General features: G+C 41.3%; 1 protein-coding gene across 4 annotated transcripts in view; it reads left to right on the top strand.

Moving 5' to 3' along the window:
• Positions 1 to 20,098, top strand: part of LOC137431634 (protein TANC2) — a 384,138-nt gene that overhangs the window by 65,414 nt on the left and 298,626 nt on the right. For all 4 annotated transcript variants that reach the window (XM_068123171.2, XM_078782260.1, XM_068123170.2 and 1 more), the window contains one exon: positions 19,676 to 19,864. In XM_068123171.2, coding sequence (XP_067979272.2) covers positions 19,676 to 19,864 — 189 coding nt within the window. The remainder of the gene's footprint in view (positions 1 to 19,675; positions 19,865 to 20,098) is intronic.

A 20,098-nucleotide genomic window follows, 5' to 3' on the forward strand; every position in this document is an offset into this window, starting at 1 on the left:
CTTGACTCCACCCACCATAGCACGGAGACAAAATGACGATAATCGAGCGTTACGTTAGGTAATCAAGCATTACATTATGCAAATTACGAAAAATAACTATTGCTAACTATGCAGTCATGGCTATAACGTGTAGTTTAAAAATAGCGCTACGTAATTTTTGAACAGCCCCACATTAGGGTTAAGCAATCCGTGACGGTGACAAATCAACTTGTTCTGATATAACCGTGGGGAGGGTGACATGGATAAGAGGAGTCGAGTTAATGTTTTAATAGTTCATTAAATGTGTGTTTCCCAATCATGCTGTTCATCTTTTAAGAATTTTAAAAGAAAGTGTGCTTTAAATGCACTTTTCCCAATCGGCGAGTTAGCGGATTTTGTCGCAGGTTTTGACCACAGTGCGGTCATTCTTGTTGTACTCTGTCTCAGTCTGACTGAAACAAAATTGAAAATCATTCCAAACGGGGAACTTCCTGGTTTTAAGGATGTCATAAAGGACACAAACGGGTACGACGAATAACTAATGTAACGTGTTAATTAAGGTGGTGTAAAAGATGCTACATCAACGGTGGTAAACAAAACTGCCAAAAAATATTTTTTTCAACAACCTTTAATCGTTATTCCATTTCAACTGAATTATATGCTTGGACACTACAGAACAAAATCTCCTTTTTGGCGCTTTCAAAATACTTCTGTTTAGCAGTACCGTATTTTCATGCAAATAACCCGCAGGCTATACTATACGTTAAATTATTTCCAAAAATTCCAACTGCGAGGTATACTTGTGTGTGGGTTTTGTGACATAAACACTGGCCAAGTTAAATGATAAAGGAGATGCAAAAAGAGGCAGTGTGTTATTTTGCTAGTTTAATTGTAATATACAGTATTTAATTAGTACTTTCGCATCTTTTACCCACATATCTATTATATAATTCCGAGTCGGGGTTTTTTTTTTTTGAACCAATCGTTTGCATGCTTGCCAATTGACTTCATGTCAGAAGTTTGGACGATACATCACCCATGTTATGTACATTGACAAGTTTATATCCACTCGATGATTCTCCCTTTTTTCCTTCATGTTTCAGCCAATGTTAAAAGTACGTACATTCCGTTATGCCATCCATTCCTTTCCATGTCAACGACCGACCTCTCTCCCATGCTTGGATGATTTCACGTGAATAAACATGACCTTTTTAGTGACGAACACTTTTCATTTCACATGTTTATTGTGTGTCTGGCCCATCTAACTATGTAGACCAGCCTGGTCAGAATGAAAAAGGGAGTATACACCGCCTCAAATCCAAGCTCGCAACATGACGCATTAAAAAAAAAAAAACCTTTTTGGTGACTATTCGTTTTAATGTCACATCCTTTTTAGTGACGTTTTCTTTTACCATAGCGTGAGTATTTTTTTATTTTTTAAAATAGTTTGTACTTTTTGTCCCCCGTTGCACCGCGGAGCAAAAGGGGGACTATTGTTTTCCCCTCCGTCCGTGTGTCCGTCCGTCCGTGCATGCGTGCATGCGTAAGCGAAGGACCGCATTCGAATTTGGTGTGTGGGTGCAACCCACGTCAAAATCCAAGATGGCCGCCGCCATGTATGTCTGATGCCATGTATGTCTGAACCTTGTGAGCTGAATATCTTGAAAAATAAGCGAAGTACCATCTTCTAATCTGGTGTGTGGGTGTATCTAGGCACAAAGAAGAACGCTATTGAAAATTGGGTCGCCACGTCAAAATCCAAGATGGCTGCCGCCATGTATGTCTGATGCCATGTATGTCTGAACCCTGCGAGATGAATATCTTTCAAAATAAGCAAAGTACCCACTTCTAATTTGGTATGTGGGTGTATCTCGACATAAGGAAGAACGCTATTCAAAATTGGGTCGCCACGTCAAAATCCAAGATGGCCACCACCATATATATGTCTGAACATTGTAAGCGAAATATCTTGAAAAATAAGCGAAGTACCAACTTCTAATTTGGTGTGTGGGTGTATCTCGGCATAAGGAAGAACGCTATTGAAAATTGGGTCGCCACGTCAAAATCCAAGATGGCCATCACCATATATATATCTGAACCTTGTGAGCGGAATATCTTGAAAAATAAGCGAAGTACCAACTTCTAATCTGGTGTGTGGGTGTATCGAGGCATAAGGAAGAATGCTATTGAAAATTGGATCGCCACGTCAAAATCCAAGATGTCCGCCTTGCCTCTTCCACTTTGTCAACTCGCATCACTTCACCGACGGGGGACCTAGGCGAAACGCTTGTTGTGACATGTTTTGTACATTCACTTTTACCTTTAACTTGTATGTTTTTAAACATGGGGGTATCGCTAGTATATATCTAATCCAAAACTATTTAAGGTATTAGTAAGTCGTCCTCTATAAAGCCCACAAAGTCCTCGTCTTCCTTGTCGCTGTGAAACACCTGTAGCAGCTTATAGTCGGCATGTGTTGGGGTGTGTTCAGCTGCCAAGTTTCTTGTAGAGCGCTCACCAAGTGGCTTAACAGTAAGCAAGGTTATTGTAGAGCGCTCGCCAAGTGGCTTAACAGTAAGCAAGGTTATTGTGGAGCGCTCGCCAAGTGGCTTAACAGTTAGCAAGGTTATTGTAGAGCGCTCGCCAAGTGGCTTAACAGTTAGCTCGTTTATTGTAGAGTGCTCGCCAAGTGGCTTAACAGTTAGCTCGTTTATTGTAGAGCGCTTGCCAAGTGGCTTAACAGTTAGCTCGTTTATTGTAGAGCGCTCGCCAAGTGGCTTAACAGTTAGCAAGGTTATTGTAGAGCGCTCGCCAAGTGGCTTAACAGTTAGCTCGTTTATTGTAGAGCGCTTGCCAAGTGGCTTAACAGTTAGTAAGGTTATTGTGGAGCGCTCGCCAAGTGGCTTAACAGTTAGCTCGTTTATTGTAGAGCGCTCGCCAAGTGGCTTTTTTTTTACAGTTGGCAAGTTTCTTGTAGAGTGCTCGCCAAGTGGCTTAAGCAAGCAAGCCCTCCATCATTCAAAACTGCTGTTAAGGAACGGCAAGCTTGGCAAGTGTTAGCAAGCTGTTTGGTAACTGAACACACCCCAGGGTTCGTCATCATCATCACTCTTGTCCTCACCTTCTCCAGAAATCAGCCCACTCTTTCGTCAACTTTCATTTTGAATTCGGCTGTGAAATTTACATTTTCTTTTAGTTGTACTGACGGTAGACATTATATGGCAGGGACTTGTAAGAGTATGGACGATTTTGTGGAACTGTATGAAATTCAGCAGACTGCAGGGTATTTATACATTTCTAATGAATGTGCAACATGGTTTCCGGTCACATCGGTACCGGAATCTACGCTGGTTTTTAACACATCTGTACAGTAAACTTTGATTTTAAAACAACCCTTTCTCAAGATATTCATTTTAATGTCAATTGATTATTGAGAGCAGCTGTATTTGAAAAGAGCTGTTAGTTGTCCCTTTACAACAAAGCCGTGTCGGCTCCTGGAAATATGTAGATCATGTATCTCACCATCATGTGGAGAGGAAAGCTGGCTTGTCATGCACATACCCGTGTGTGGGTTGTACGTGCCTGAAATTTTCAGAGAGCACTTTTTCTCCAGATGCGTGGTGTACCAGGGGGCGGGTTGTTTGGTTGAAAGTACGGTACTTGGACAAAATATTACGCCATTTTATGTCATCATGCCCAATCAAATTTTCCACTCGCAGACTCTGTCCATTTATTTGTCTTTCAAGACTGTGTGGGGGTAAGGTGTTTTATGAACTCTCGGGTTACCTCCGCCACAGAAGGTGGATGGAGGCTATGTTTTCACCCCTGTCTGTTTGTTTGTTTGTTTATGAACAGGATATCTCAAAAAGTTGTCTACGGATTTGGACAACATTTGGTGGAGGTTGGGTATGTGACAAAGACAAAATGATTCGATTTTAGTGAAGATCCATATCCAGATTTGTATCTGAGAATTTTTAAGTGATTCTTTACCATGGAGTGACAGGGCTAAAACCAATATAGAGCAGTATATCACAAAAAGTTATGCACGGATTCGGACGAAACTTGGTGGACAGGTTGTGTGTGTGTGTGACAAGGAAGAATCGATTCGATTTTGGTGAAGATCTTAAAATGGATTCGGATATGAGAATTATTTAATTTTTAAAAGTGATTCTTTACCATTGAGTGATAGGGCTAAAACAAACATATAGTATGATATCTCAAAAAGTTATAGATGGATTTGGACGAAACTTGGTGGACAGGTTGTGTGTGTGACAAGGAAGAATCGATTCAATTTTGGTGAAGATCCGGATCCGGATCCAGCTAGTAGAAATTTTTAAAAAGTGATTTTTCACCATTGGGAAATAGGGCCAAAAACGATACAAAGCAGGATATCTCAAAAAGTTGTGGATGGATGATTTTGATTAAATGTGATTCTGTATTGTGATTTTCTGGTCTACCCAAGGATACAATACGTAAACTGTTCACCTGGCGGAGGTATGCTCTTTACTGAGTGCCGTTCTAGTTTTTATTGTGAAGTGGCTTAACTACTTGAAAATAGGGTAGTATATTTTGTTGTTTTTAAAGTGTATTTTGTTGGAGAAAATACATTTAAAAAATGTACAAAAGTGAAACTCAGTTATTTTAGTTTTGGTGTGTGTGTGTGACTATGTGTGTGTGTGTGTGTGTGTGTGTGTGTGTGTGTGTGTGTGTGTGTGTGTGTGTGTGTGTGTGTGTGTGTGTGTGTGTGTGTGTGTGTGTGTGTGTGTGTATGTATGTGTATATATATATGTATATATATATATATATATACACAAAGAATTAAGTTAAGCACCCCTACACAACGAATTAAGGTAAGCACCCCCTAATATATATTCTTTGTGTATATGTATACATTGGCATATATTCTAAGGTATGTGAGATCAAATAATGATTGGTATGACATTAGCAATTATCCATTGATGAAATTGAGTGATCAAAGTGAAAAAAAGTGATTGGTTGAGTCAGTGATCCGATCACGTGGGTCCTACACACGTTATTGACGCAAAGATCGCTAGAGGTCTTCTCAGAACAATGACTGTACGTTAGAAAACATAAACGTCATCCACACTGTCCGTGATGGACCTATAGCTCCATACTTAAATTGAGGTGAAAATATGCCTAAAATTCCCAAAAAATGTCACCTTACATTATTCAGAATAAAATATTGAAAACGGCATGATTGTTATGTTTTTATGTGACCATAATATCACTTCTCCAGAAAATATAGCAATATCATGGGTATATTACACTGTTTTGACGACAACAAACTTGTAATGTGCGAGGTTGTAAAAAAACGGGGGGGGGGGGTGCTTAACTTAATTCTTTGTGTATATATATATATATATATATATATATATATATATATATATATATATATATATATATATATATATATATATATATATATATATATATATGTGTGTGTGTATAATATAATTGGCAGTAAAATATTTTTCTCATCATTATATATGGTTGCGGGTTGGCAGGTTAGCTGTGAGGTACGCACACTCGCCTCTGAGCTGTGTAGCCTGGGTTTGAATCTCGGCCTAGTTATAAACTGTCATCCTGGTGTTTCACAGGCTGGGTGAGGTATCGATTAGTGTGCTGTCCCGAGGATGGATATTGGATATTAAACTGGAAGACCCATTACTGGGTGATGATTGCCGTTAAAGATCTCCTGGTTGTCTTTCGCAAAGGGTAGGCACGTTATCATCTGCACCCTGGACAAATTATTACAAATCTCTGTCCAAATCACCTTCAGTTGAACACCTGGCTTGGCCAGCTGATTCTTGAAAGACCTGTGCCAAAAATGCACAAGGTGGGATTAATTGGTGCCATTAAAGAAGTAGTAGTAGTAGTAGTAGTAGCAGCAGCAGTAATGTTGTTGTTTGATGTTGATGTTAATGTCTTTTGGTCCATCACGAACATCTGGTTCCTTGGACTATAATATCAATGGAATGATAATTTGAACATCCCTTGTACAATGTCAATTAACAACAACAATTTCCTGGACTTCAATTAAAAAGAAAAAAATTTCTCTCTGTTTTCCCCAATTCGTAAGGTGCTGCATCTTGTCGACAATTGTCTTTCTTTCCATACTATGCTTTAAACTCTCCAGGGCAATGGAAGAGCAAGGATTCGGAAGGGATTACGAATGTGTGCCGGTGTGAATCCGGCTGCTATCCATGGTGCATACCAATGAGACAAAGGTTTTTGCTTGCTGCTCGTTGCTCCCCCGAATGGCCCTGTGATAACGGCCTGTTCCCATGACCCCCCAACCCTCCCCCAATCCATACCCCTGCTATTGCCCGGCGTATACTTTGACCCAACACGGGTTGTGTGTGCTGTGTTCGATTAATGGCCCCGTGTGCTCTTTAGCTTTCTAAACTCCCCTGGACATTGGGACGCTTGACGAGTGTCCCACGATGTGGGAAACGCCTGCTTTTGCTGATGGTGTGGAGGTGGTTTCTGTGCGATGCAGCAACGGAGACCTCGACTAATTGTGAAACGAGGCTGCCTTGTGTTGTAACGTATTCCTGCAGATGCTTTGCTTCGTGAGCAATTTTTACGCTCGTAATGAGCTCAAAAAGAAACCTGTTAAACATCCCATCGGTTGCCGTAGCAGAATGTTTATAATCTTATTTCATGCCGTTGATGAAACGCTTTTTTGTCGGTGCCCCAGGGGCCTGGGGAGAGCGTCACATGTAGCGGTTTACTTGTCATTCGGTTGGCATCCACATCCAAGTCAATGGGTGTGAGTAAAGGTCAGAAATCATTTTTCCTTTGTCCAAAAGAAGGAAAAGAAAAAGGTGAGTGCCATTGGAATTAGTTTTCTTTCAAATGACATTCTGCAATGTTTTCCTCGCATCAGAGATGGACATCACATTTAATTTGGTGGCTTTCAAGTGCATTCTCGTTAACATGTGCGCATTTAGCGCTCGACTAAAATGTTAATTGTGTACAGCTAATTGTCGCCATGACACCCCAGGTAATATTACAAAAAAGGCCATAAGGCAATTATTGTGTTAGGAAATAACACAGACCTGTTTCATGGGCACGGAGCATCATAATTAACGATAGAAACAATTATTTTTCCGACAAAAATGGTTCCAGTTGTTTTCTTCACCCACCCCACCACTCCGCTGCGTATTGATGTTCAGGCCTTCTCGAACCGCTGGCGCGTCTTGCATTCTGATGCCACTTTAACAGCCATTACACATATCATCGCATTTCCCATTGTGCTAAATTGGCTCGTGGTTGGAAATCGCCATTAAATGCAAAAATGCGAAGTGCCGTGTGACCTCGGAGGTTGCTGTCGTATTGTCTAAGAGGCCATTGAAATCCAGTGGTGAGCGAATTATTTTAATGTCTTTGTCTGGGGCCTGGTGCAAAAGGCAAGCTGAAAGTTGCCACAGTCTGCATATCCTTTACAATATGCATGACGTTGTACTTGAAAAGTTGTTGTGCTGCTCTTGGCAATGCATTGACAGGAATCTCTGAGGATTTGGCTGCTCTCCTGTGTTTGTGTTTATGTTAAAGTTGTTTGCATGGAGCATGATTAGTATATTGTTTTTGTGGTGGCATGGCTGTCATGAGTGTGTTCACATACTTGTAGTGACCAGCTTGTTTGGTGTGGCAATCATATAGTATATGTGGGCTGGCAGGGTGGCCTAGAGGTAGTCAAACTCACCTGTCGGCTGTCTAGCGTGGGTTCGGATCTCGGCCCAGCTATAAACTTTCATCCCAGTGTTTCACAGGCAGGGTGGTTCATCAATGTGTGTGCTGCTCTTCAGATGGACGTTAAACTGGGCGTCCTGTCTGCCGTCATTAGTTGGTGGATGTTAAAGATCCCCCAGTGTCCTTCACAAAGAGTAGGCGAGCTATTGCCGGCACCCTGAACAAATGACAAATTCCTTACCAGACTTCCTGAATCAGAGTTGTGACCTGACCAGGATTTTAACCCCATTAACTGCATTGGCAGCTTCAACGCTCTACATAGGGCATGGCATATGATGATGATGTATGCAATAATAATTCGTTCTTCTTTTGGGGGACAAAGGTAACTTTCCTTCAGCAGGAAAGATTTATTGCTACATTTATGGTTGCTTTTTCTATCATTGAGGTTTGAATCCACGGAGGAATGGTTCAAGGTTCATCTTCACTATTTGTTCTCGATAATCATACAAGAATTGCAAACCATTGGTGATTTGTGTGGCTAAAGCTCAGCAACATCAGACAACCGGAGACACCATATCAGCAAAGTCATGGAATCCATCATTGCCTCGCATATCAAATCCTTCCTCTTCTCCAATGGCTTGATCTTTGATCATCAATTTGGATTCAGACCAGGTCATTCTACTCTGGGCATGTTGCTTCTGCTGTCTCAACAATGGATGGAGGTCCTCAATGCCAAACAGGAAATCAGAGCTGTCTCCCTTGACATATTACGTGCCTTCGATACGGTCTGGCACCCCGCTCTGCTCACCAAACTCTCCTCCTATGGTATCCATGGAAATCTCCACGCATGGCTTGCGGACTTCCTCTCTGGTCATAGTCAACGTGTGGCCCTGAATGGATTTCTCTCATCTCCCCTTCCTGTTCTGGCTGGAGTTCCCCAAGGTAGTGTTCTGGGCCCTGTGCTCTTTCTGGTCTTCAGCAATGATCTCTCCGACTCTCTGGAAAATCCTCTCTATCTCTTTGCTGATGACTCCACTCTCTGCCGCTCCATTCCTCATCCCTCAGATCGGCAGTCTGCAGCCTCCTCACTCTCTGCAGACCTGGACAAAATCACAGACTGGTCAAACAAGTGCAACACGTCTTTCAATCCTTACAAATCTCACACTCTTACTATGTCTCTCCGAAAAGACCGACTGGAAAACCCTCCCATCTACTTTCTGAATAATCCTCTCCAAGAAGTTCTGTCGCTCAAGCTTTTGGGCCTCACTATCTGCCATGATCTTTCCTGGGAAAACCACTTTTCCAAGCTGGCCTCCAAAGCCAGTCGCCGACTGGGCATCCTCCGTCGTGCGACGTCCTTCCTTGGCACACCTGAGCCCCTCACCACATACAAGGCTTTCATCCGCAGCTCAATGGAATACAGGTCCCCCCTCTGGGCCGGTGCTCCTGCCTCACACCTAGCTCGGCTTCACTCTGTTGAAGGCAAAGCTTTCAGAATCATTGGAATCTCCTGCGATGAAGCTAAATTGGAGGGCCTTTCACTCACTCACCGCAGGCAGGTTGGTGGTCTTTCTGTCTTCTACCGACTCCTCTCTGGCCTTGCTCCCCCAGCTCTCTCTGTGCTCTGTCCCCCAAATATTCCTACAGGTCGCACAAGATCTGCCTGCAACCCTCTTATGGTTAAACTGCCAAAATCTAGGCTCTCTGCTCACTTTCACTCTTTCATTCCCCTTTTCTCCTGCCTTTGGAACAAACTCCCCCACTCCCTTCAATCCCACTTCTCCCTCCAGGTCTTTAAAACAGTTGTTCACCACCATCTCTTATCTTCCCCCATCCAAAACCTTGATCTTTTCTACCCCCGCTAATTCACCCCAGATACACTTTTTTAAAATTCTATTTCTTTCCTGGAAGTCCTTGCAGTGTCCATATGTTTTATACCTCTCCCACCTCCCCCCAAGCCCTCTCTTATCTCCCACATTTCTCTCGATGTCCCTGCTCTCAAATGTTGTTTGTGTCCTTCCCCCTCTCTCCCCATCTTGTCTACCGCTCCCCTTATTTTGTGTTTTATGTGTCAGTTTAACTTTTTGTGTGATTAATGTTAGCTCTTTTACAAGCCTCGACCTTGTATACAAAACAAAAAAACAAAACCAAAAAAACCCCGTCGTGTGAATGGAATGACGTCACAGCTGCGCAAAGGATTTTCGGTATTTTGTTTAAGATGTTCGAGAACTGTGTTGTGTGTTCAACTCTTTGGTGAATGAAAATGTTAAATCATTTGAGATTTAGTTGAAATTGGTCTTAACGGTTTGCCGATCTTGTGAAGAAGTGTGCTCGAGGAGTCCTAAGGGGTGAAATGGTTTGATGTTTGGAAAAGCGGGATGTTGTTAACTTCTGAGCTGCTATTTGGTTGGTCCCTTTGAAGGTCTCTGTAAATGTATAGTGTCCACTTGGTATTTGTGTCACAACGCAGTTTAAACCTGGATGTCCCTCATTGCTGCAGCTATGTTGCGGTATGACGTGCCACATGATTGATTGAAGGTATTGGGATGGCTTAACCTGAATTGAGCACTCAACTGGCATGAACATATTCAAATATTCTGAAAAGCAGAAGTGATTGAAAATCCGTGCTGCAGGTGTTGGAACTCGGTTGAAATCAAGATTCCAGGTAGTTAGAAACGTTCAATGTGGAACGGTCATTTGGTGTCGGAGATTCTCATCACGATCGGCCTAATTCCCAATTCGACTGTCGGTAATGTCCTTATTAAATAGAGGACAGCATATTGGCCCCAAATAACCTTTTAAAATGTGAAATGGCACAATACGGAGTATAATATTGTACCTGATATATACGAATATATTGCATGGAGTATAACTGATAGAGACCAAGCTGTGCTTGTTGCCAAAAGCATAACTGTACCAGGATTGAAATTAATTGGGCAATACAAAAGATTGAATGCACTTCTTTCATTTCCTTGTGTTTGAGTTACTGCACATTTTAATTATTACCTTCAGACAGGGACTGAGTGGGTGAATTAGACTTTGCATCATTCACAACGGATGTGTACCCTTGGGTTTGTAATCATCCGTCGATCTTGACCAGGTTTTCAATTTGTTGAAGTAAAAGCCAATCTAAGATTATGTAGTGGAGTCAAAGCTTCATTGGACGAGGAATTTGTCAAATGTGTGTAATGTTATTTTATTGTTTGCTTTATTTATTTTGCTGCTGAATAATGGAGAAGATTATAAATCTTGGATGGACTTCACTTGGAGGTGAAGAAAATACAATTGTCTCGTAAATCTCATGACTCTTGTACTTCTCTCTGGTTTCCACGACATAGACATACTCCACCATTTCTACACCTCTTGAGTTTAAAAGCAGTTTAGACTTTCAGGGTGTGAACAATATGGCCTGCTCCAGCTGATCCGGTCTACATGTGATGCTCGTCCACTCATTGTGATCAACTTAAATAATTCCCTTCTCTTGTTTATATGACGTCATCATGACTATATTATTTGACATCATGATTATGGCCTTAAAACGATCATTCATTTTTTTTTATCATGACTATGTCCTTTACCTTTCTGAACGTTATTCTTTTCACCGGAGGGGACTATAGGTTTTCTCTCCATCTGCGTGCCTGTCCATCGATCCCACCTGTGGTTTTCTGAATTCTTTCCCATACTCTTTAACATATTCAACTCAAACTTGGTACATGTCTTTATGTTGATCAGTTACAGAACAAGTTTGAGTTTCAGGGTGTTTTGCCAATTTTTCATTGCGTTATGCCTTTTTGGAATTAGAAAATGTCACATATTATACATGGGTCAGTTTTCCAGACTTTTTCCCTAGTCCTCTTTAACATATTGAACTGAAACTTGGTACATGGCTTTATTATGATAAGTTACAGAAACTTCAACTCACTCTGTGGAATTGCTGAGTGCATGGAGCAAGCACATTCATTGGGCCTAGTCGGGAACATGTATTGCAAAGCAATTATTCTCCGTCTTATTTATTTTGCCGCACCCCTAAACCCCTCTTCCCCCAATCGTCTTCTCTTCACATCCCTATACTCTGCTATAGTAAGCTGTTTTCACTTGCTCTCGCCATTTTGGTTTACATAAGACTTTGACAAAGAAAGTAATTATCTGTTTAAAAAAAAAAAAAAAAACCTTTATAAAATATATATTTCTAATTTCTTCCTCCGCCCATGAAACTAAATACCATGTTTTACCCTTTCTGCCTTCCTTCACTTCCTCCCCATTCCCATTCCAGAGCAGTGCTCATATTTCGCCATCATTATAAATCTCTCTCTCTCTCTCTCTCTCTCTCTCTCTCTCTCTCTCGCTCTCTCTCGCTCTCTCTCTTGCTCTCTCTCTCTCTCGCTCTCTCTCTCGCTCTCTCTCTCGCTCTCTCTCTCGCTCTCTCTCTCTCTCGCTCTCTCTCTCGCTCTCTCTCTCGCTCTCTCTCTCTCCTGTTTCTTTATGGTAAACCCATTCATCGTTGCTAATGACATGCAAGGGTTTTATAATGCCTTTTGCCCATTTCCCAGCTTTTCTTTCTTTCAGCCCATTTATTCCTGTTTCTTATTCTTCTCTTGCTTAAATTCCGATTTGCTCCTCATATTACTACTTTTCTTTCCATCTCCTCTTTGTTTCATTGCCAGTGATGGGTTTTGTGTTTTGCACCCTTCCATTGATGATGTTCCTCAGTTTTCATAGTGTGGGCATATTGTATTAAATGTTTATCAACCACTGTCTTGCTGATGAGAACTTTTCAGACAAGTGCATATCAACTCGGCTGAGGCATAAAATATAACAAAAGTTTGATGAAAGTATCAGGCCTGACCTGGACTTCTCACACGTGTACTGACTGTTTAATCGCTTGCTTAAAACTAGAACAGCACTCAGTAGAGTGCATGCCTCTGCCAGGGTTAACAGTTTTCGTATCGCACTGATGGGCTGTATCTGGATCCTGATCTGAACCAACATTTAATCAATTCGTCGTTGTCACACACCCAACCTGTCCACCAAGTTTCCTTCAAATTCATCCATAACGTTTTGAGATATCCTCACAGAAAGACAGACAACCAGTGGAGAAAACATAACCTCCATCCACCTTCAGAGGTGGAGGCAATGACACGGTTCGTAGGAAAAATAGAGTTGTTTCATTGCTGATGAGTTTAATTATAATTTGTGGAAAATTGTTAATGGGCTTGCTTGCCAATACTGGACCATTGAAGACATGCCCTTCGATTCTCAAGAGCAGACTAAGGTTTATCGTGTATTAGTGTCTGAATCGGTGGGTGAGGATTTGGAATATCCTTGAAAGTACCTTTACAAGGGCACAAAGCTTCAAAGCAATGCTGACTTAAAACACACGGGTTTTATCCTGTGTAAGCCATGGCACAAAGCCAGATCATAAAACAATGCATTAAAATGCACAAAAAGCGAACTGTAGTGATTCCATGATCGCTTGCTCTAAACTGATTGGTTTCAACCACATATCGTGTCATAGTGTCTTCTCGAAATCAACCATTGCCTGTCTCAGTTTTTTTGAGGATCGGGCCTGACATTCCCCAGGTTCTCTCTAGGATTTGTCGGCCAGGCGTGGTGGTAAATGGAATTCAAGCGCAGGCACTAATTGAAAGGGTGGTGGTGGAATTGTATCGCATTAAATTGCCTTATAAGAGTTACCGATGCACGCATCACATGCTAGTTGGTAAATGTCGTACAAATGTAGAGTGAGGAACACGTGGTTACAGAATTAGTGCAAAGAGAACAATTTTTTGTTTACCTCCTTTGAACCGATTTATGCACCAATACCATTGATATAATAATAATAATAATAATAATAATAATAATAGTGCACATTCCCTTATAAGGAACATTAGGCCTGTCAAAGGAGGCCATTAGACTTATCAAGGTCTGTGCAATGGTTATGGTTTGTCCGTGCTCTTTCCTTTTTAAATGCTGGGTGCCAAGCAAGCAGGCAGAGCACATACCAGTCTTTGGTATCACTCGGTCGGTGTTTGAACCACTGACCTCCCAGACACTCTCACCATCACACTATCGAAGCTGGTTCATTTTGAAGACGTGAAAAAAGTAGAATACTGTAACTGCAAACTTTAAGATCAAAGTCTGTTGGAAATACAACATTTGGTTTGCAGTCAAGTCTCAGGTTCAGCAGAATGACTGCTAATATTAAAGATATTGTGCCGGGCATGAGGACGTCCAAGCTCAGCTGCTGAAACATTTCAAAATGAGTACCATTGTTAAGTTTTTTTCTATCTGTTTTTTTTTCTTCTGCATTGTTTAAACAAAAATTGTTTGGAAATGTTGGAAGCTTGCTTATGTCGGTGAGTCCCTTAACAATATCCCAATTGTTAGGGTTTGTAATTATCCCCGTTTTCAAATATTTTGTTTACCTATTTGTTATTCTGTGCTAGCGTATGTGCATATGGTATGGGCAATTCACCAGACGGGGCAGACAGTCACGTGAAAAAGTAAGTACACCCCATGTAAAGTTTTGACTTTTTCAACATATTTCAACAAACAGCTATTTGATCTTCATTTCAAAAATATTGATAGATAAAGGTGATATAATATAACAAATATCATGAAACATTTACATTTTGTAGTCCATTGTATAATTTAAATAAACATAAATGCAAATTTCCTTCTGTGGAAAAAGTAAGTACACCCTTGGCTCCAATAGGTGGTATTGCCCCCTTTGGCAGAAACAACCTCAAGTAGGCGTTTCTTATCACTGTCTACCAGTCGCTGACATCGACTGGGAGAAATTTTTGCCCACTCCTCCATGCAGAATTCTTTCAGCTGTGCGATGTTTGAGGGGTTTCTTGCATGCACAGCTCGTTTCAAATCCCCCCACAACATCTCGATGGGATTTAGATTCGAGCTTTGACTTGGCCATTCCAGAACCCTCCATTTCTTTCTTTTCAGCCATTCCTTGGTGGATTTACTGGTATGTTTAGGGTCATTGTCATGTTGCAAGATCCACCTTTGGTTGAGCTTCAACATCCGACAGATGGCCTCACATTATCCTCAAGCACCCTCTGGTACAATGAAGAATTCATAGTGGATTCTATGATGGTGAGCTGCCCAGGCCCTGATACAGCAAAGCTGCCCCAAACCATAATATTTCCACCACCATGCTTTACAGTTGGTATCAGGTTGTTGTGGTCAAATGCTGTCTTTGGTTTTCGCCAAACATGTCTTCTGGTACTGTGGCCAAATAGCTCTACCTTTGACTCATCTGTCCAGAGCACATTGTTCCAGAAGTGCTGGTCTTTGCCTAGGTGTTCATTGGCAAACTTTAGTCTTGCCCTGATGTTCTTTCTGGACAGCAAAGGTTTCCTCCTGGCACACCTCCCATGTAGATCAAATTTGTGCAGCCTCTTTCTCATGGTAGACTCGTGCACTTTGACATCAACAGTGGCAAGAGCTACCTGTATGTCCCGTGATTACATTCTGGGGTTCTTAGAGACTTCTTTCAGCATCTTGCGGGTTGCTCTCGGGCTGAACTTGCTGGGGCGGCCTGGCCTGAACAAGTTGGCAGTTGTTTGGAATCTTCTCCACTTGTAGATGATCTTCCGGACAGTCGAATGATTGATTTCAAATTGTTTGGAGATCTTTTTAAATCCCTTCCCAGACTCGTAGGCATCTATAACCTTCTTTCTGAAGGCCCCAGAGAGCTCTTTTGATCTAGGCATGGTGACGCCGCACACTTCAACAACAAAAAGCAAACCAAACCAAATGTCTGAGGTTAAAATAAGACAGGTTCCTCCAAGATCCTCTCTAATGATGTTCTAATCATTTGCACCTGAGCTGGTGCACCTGATTCTAATTTTAGGTATTTGAAGTAGTGATAAATGTAGGGGTGTACTTACTTTTTCCACATGCGAAATTTGCATTTATGTTTATTTAAATTATACAATGGACTACAAAATGTAAATGTTTCATGATATTTGTTATATTATATCACCTTTATTATCAATATTTTTGAAATGAAGATCAAATAGCTGGATGTTGAAATATGTTGAAAAAGTCAAACCTTTACATGGGGTGTACTTACTTTTTCACGTGACTGTATGGATATACAATCAGTCCTCGCTTGACGTTGTAGTTACGTATCTGAAAAGTGCGACGTTAACTGAAATGACTGAGCAAGTCCAATTTCTCCATAATAATTAATGTAAATAGTGGGGATTAGATTCCAAGGAAAACTTTTTTTAATCGTGAGACGAAATATATTACATTATTTACATATAGAGTGTAAACTTTAAGTAATTTTGAACAAACAATTGAATATCATCATCTCCAGTTGCTTCAAATCTTCATTGGCTAGCTCTTGTCCGTGTGACTGCAGAAGTTGTGTAATGTCAGCTTCTCCCACCCCACCAAAACCTGCTTTATTGCCCAAGCCGCGGACAACTTTCTTCAAACGGAGACAACAACTTTAAATCCTTTCAAATCATTGACTCATTCAGGCCACAACTTCCTCCACACACCATTCATGCACACCTGAGTATCTTTAGCCCAGGACCCATCGATGTTATTGATGCACAGCTCGGTGTGTATATAAGGCCTATACTGGACATACTCTGGTTGGGTTTATACATAGTACATACACCAGTATTTATTAGTATTTATTATTATTATTATTTGTTCCAGTCATGGACTATATTGTCTTCATTGAGGCCAGGCCTTAAATATAAGAGCTGCATCGATAGAAAAGTGAAGAAAGAGAGAATAGTCCAAGAGAATAGTCCAAAAAATCTGCTTTTTGAAAAGAGTAAGATCGTAAGTGTTTGGAAAGACATGGGAAGGTAAAGAGTTCCAGAGTTTGGCAGTGGAGGGGAAGAAACAAACATCATAACGGCACACCCTTGAGTTGCCAATGGCCACACAATAATCATGAGATGTAGTGGCTTGTTGAGTATTCCGTGGTCTCGCTACTGGTGGAGGTATACAAGCAGCAGGTTTTTGAGAGCAGAAACCGAAGTAATATCTGTAGAAGAGAGAAAAAAAAAAAAAAAAAACCACCTTTAGAGGCCATTTTTTCCCCGCAAGCGGGGGTTGGCCTTTTTCGGGGACCGTGGTTGTTGTTGTTTTTCGGTCCCCTTTTTGAAGCAATGTTTTACGGCCGGATGCCCTTCCTGATGCCAACCCTTTTTGCCGCCTTTAATGACAAACAGGGAATTACCAGTGAACTGGTACTCAAATTAGCCGACCTCGGAAGGATGACAGGCTGAGTCAACCCCCCTGGCGTTAATTCAGCGATCGACCGGGATTCGAACCCAGGATCCTAGGATCCTAAGCTGGCACCCTAGCCGCGAGCCCAACACCAGGGTTTGTAGAAGAGAGAAAGAGAGCCAATTTTGCGATGTAATTCGAGCGGGTCGAGTTTTGAAGTCAGATTGGGAGAGTTGACAAGTCTGATTGCTTTGGATTAAATTCTGTCCAGTAAGTATGTGGAGCTAGAACCGCCCCAGATGTGAGAGCAGTAACTCTACAAGGACGACTCAATCCTTTATATGGTTGAAGCAACTGTTGAGAGGAGAAGAATCTTCGACATCTGAACAGGACGCCTAGTTTCTTTGAGGCAGACTTAGCTATTTGATGTTAGGGTAATACCTAGTAGGGTTATTGTATCACATGGTGTAATTGTGGAGCTTTCAAAGGAGATTGGAGAGTTGAGAGGAGTTTTAGAGAGAGAGGGAGAGAGAGAGAGAAATGTGAAGAAATTGAGTTTTAGAAGTATTAGACTTAACTTGATTGTTTATGCCCCACTGGGACATCTTGTCCAAATCTGAATTTAAAGAGGTGGCTGTGATGAAACGAGATGTAGATCGAGTGAGGGAAGATGTGGCAGATATATGGGAAAAATATGGAGGAATGTAATGTCGAGTCATGAGCATACGTGTGCATTTGGTTATTTGTAGAAGAAAGAAGGTCATTGATAAAAAGAAGGACAGAACAGTTTGTTTGAGTGTTTGTTGACAGGACAGAATCCTGAGGGACACCACTGTTGATTGGGATAGAGGAAGATGTTGAACCATCAACAATTTATGGAGATAGAGCGTTCGAAGAGAAAGCTTGATATGAGAGAGCAGAGTGAAGGAGGAAAGCCGAAAGACGGAAGCTTGGATATCAGACCTTGATGCCAAACTCTGTCAAAGGCTTTTGAGATATCAAGGCCTACAATATGAAAGGATTCCCCAAAGTCTCTCAGAGAAAAGGCTCAGATATTCGTAATGTAAGAAAGGATATCACCGGTAGATCTTGCCTTGCGAAAGCCATATTGATGGTCAGATAGAAGACTGTGGGATTCAAGATGCTTGAGGAAATGGTTGTTGAGAAGACATTCAAAGACTGGAAATAGTAGAAGTCAGAGCAATAGGACGGTAGTTGGAAGGGTTTCAACGATCACCCTTCTTTAAAATAGGCTGTAGTAAGGTATGTTTGCAGGAAAGAGGAAACGTTTGGGATTTTAAACAAAAACGAGCAAGCACGGGTGCAAGTTCTGAAGACGCGAGGAGGATTGCCATCTTGTCTGCATGCCTTCCTTTTGTCCAGAGTACTTTTCTGACGGCATGAAAATAAATTGTAGGGAACGGCATTGGATTGGTAAGGGGTGCATCAGAGGGAGATGTGTCAGATAAAGCTCCAGTACAAACACAAACCATCAGATGGTTTGTACTGCAGGTTTATCAAAACGAGGAAAACCATTAGTTTGGTACTAAATTAGTGGTAAAACGACGTTATAACTGAACAATGAACGACTTTTAAATGAGTATGTTCTCCAGTAGATCAGCGACGTGATAAATAAACAATTAACGGGGTCGATGCTAAGCAAGGACTTAACTTTATGTTGAAATAAAAAACAATAAAATAAATAAACCTTGGTGTGTCGCATTGTTGGGAGTGTGTCATGTGGAGTATGTTTTGAACGCCCTCTTATCTGATTAATGCAAGTGGGTAAACCCTGGGAGAGTTTCGGTGCTGTTGATTTTTTTTTTGTAACTATTGTTATTCTGTGGACGATAAATTGCATTGTTCTTCATTTCCATCAAACATCCATCTCTGTTGTTGGAAATTGAAGAGAGAGTTTAAATATTCTTCCTCATCTTGGGCAGAGTGTACGGTATTGTGATTTGAGGTGAGGAACGGGATGGAGGGGTAGTACACACCATAAACAGACTCGACAAGGTGTGGAACCAATACTTGGAGGAGGAAGACTTGATGGGATCGAGGGCATCAGCTGCTGCTCGATTCGTTTTTCACGTTGCAGGCTCACCTGAAATGTTTTAATTTTTCTGTGCGCAATCGGTGCTGAGATGCACATTAAAGTTATCAGTTATCACATTTGCAAGGATATTATGGTAATTTGCTTCCCTTTCAAGTATTATCACTTTGAAAGTGTAATTTTAAAAATTATTATCTGTCTCAACTCTGATGTTTGGTTTAATTTTGTGATGAAATCAAAATTGTTTTAGTCCTTTTTAGGAGGGACCTCAGATTTATGATGACGTGCCAATTATCTTGGCTTTTGATATCGCTCCTTTTAACGTTGAGTTCCGCATTAATTTTCTTGTTGAACAGCAATTTATTTGTATCTTTCATTATGCTCAGGTGTTGCTTATTAATATAATTATTTGTTTCATACTCAGTAGCTTTCAGCAAGTTTTGCTTAAAATCCTATGGTGCCCCTTCTTTGGCAAATGATGTTGCTTCTCGGTCATATCTCACAATATACAAAAAAAATCTAGATCTAGGCCATTATCAAAGGAATCTTGATATACGAATGTACTTTGTGCTTGTAAGCCCTGCGAAGTGAAGCTAATTACAGACTTTGTAAGCCTTTTGTACTGACCTGCAAAACCCTTCCTGTGATCATATGACAGTATGACCGACTTGATGTGGCTGACATGATGCGACTTGCCCTTGCATTGTTCCTCAGGGGACTTCTACGGGGAGCGATACGGCTCGGTTTCAGATGTGCTTTCTGCTACCGGTCCTGGCTCGGAGGCTGCAGCCAATAGTAACCACCGCCTTGGGAAGGGCTTGTCCATGTCTCTACCTGCTTCACCCATGCTGCCTCGACAAACACGTAGCACCCTGCCCACACACCCCGGATCCAGGCTTCAAGGTGAGGAGAGAGAGAGAGGTTGTATTTCCAGGTGAACATTTCTGGTTGTTTTATTTATTCATTTATTTAAAATGAAGCAGAAACAGGATTTCATTTTCGGTGTTCTTTGACGTGGTTGTATACAATCAGGCAATGGTGCAATGTATATCGGTGGATGTATCCGGCATGCATATGACATCACCAAGAATAGGTCACTTGTGGGTGTGTGTGTTTGATTGTGTCTGTGTCTGGTGT

This window comes from Myxine glutinosa, chromosome 7, assembly GCF_964187855.1.
Source record: "Myxine glutinosa chromosome 7, kmMyxGlut1.1, whole genome shotgun sequence".
Taxonomy (NCBI): domain Eukaryota; kingdom Metazoa; phylum Chordata; class Myxini; order Myxiniformes; family Myxinidae; genus Myxine; species Myxine glutinosa.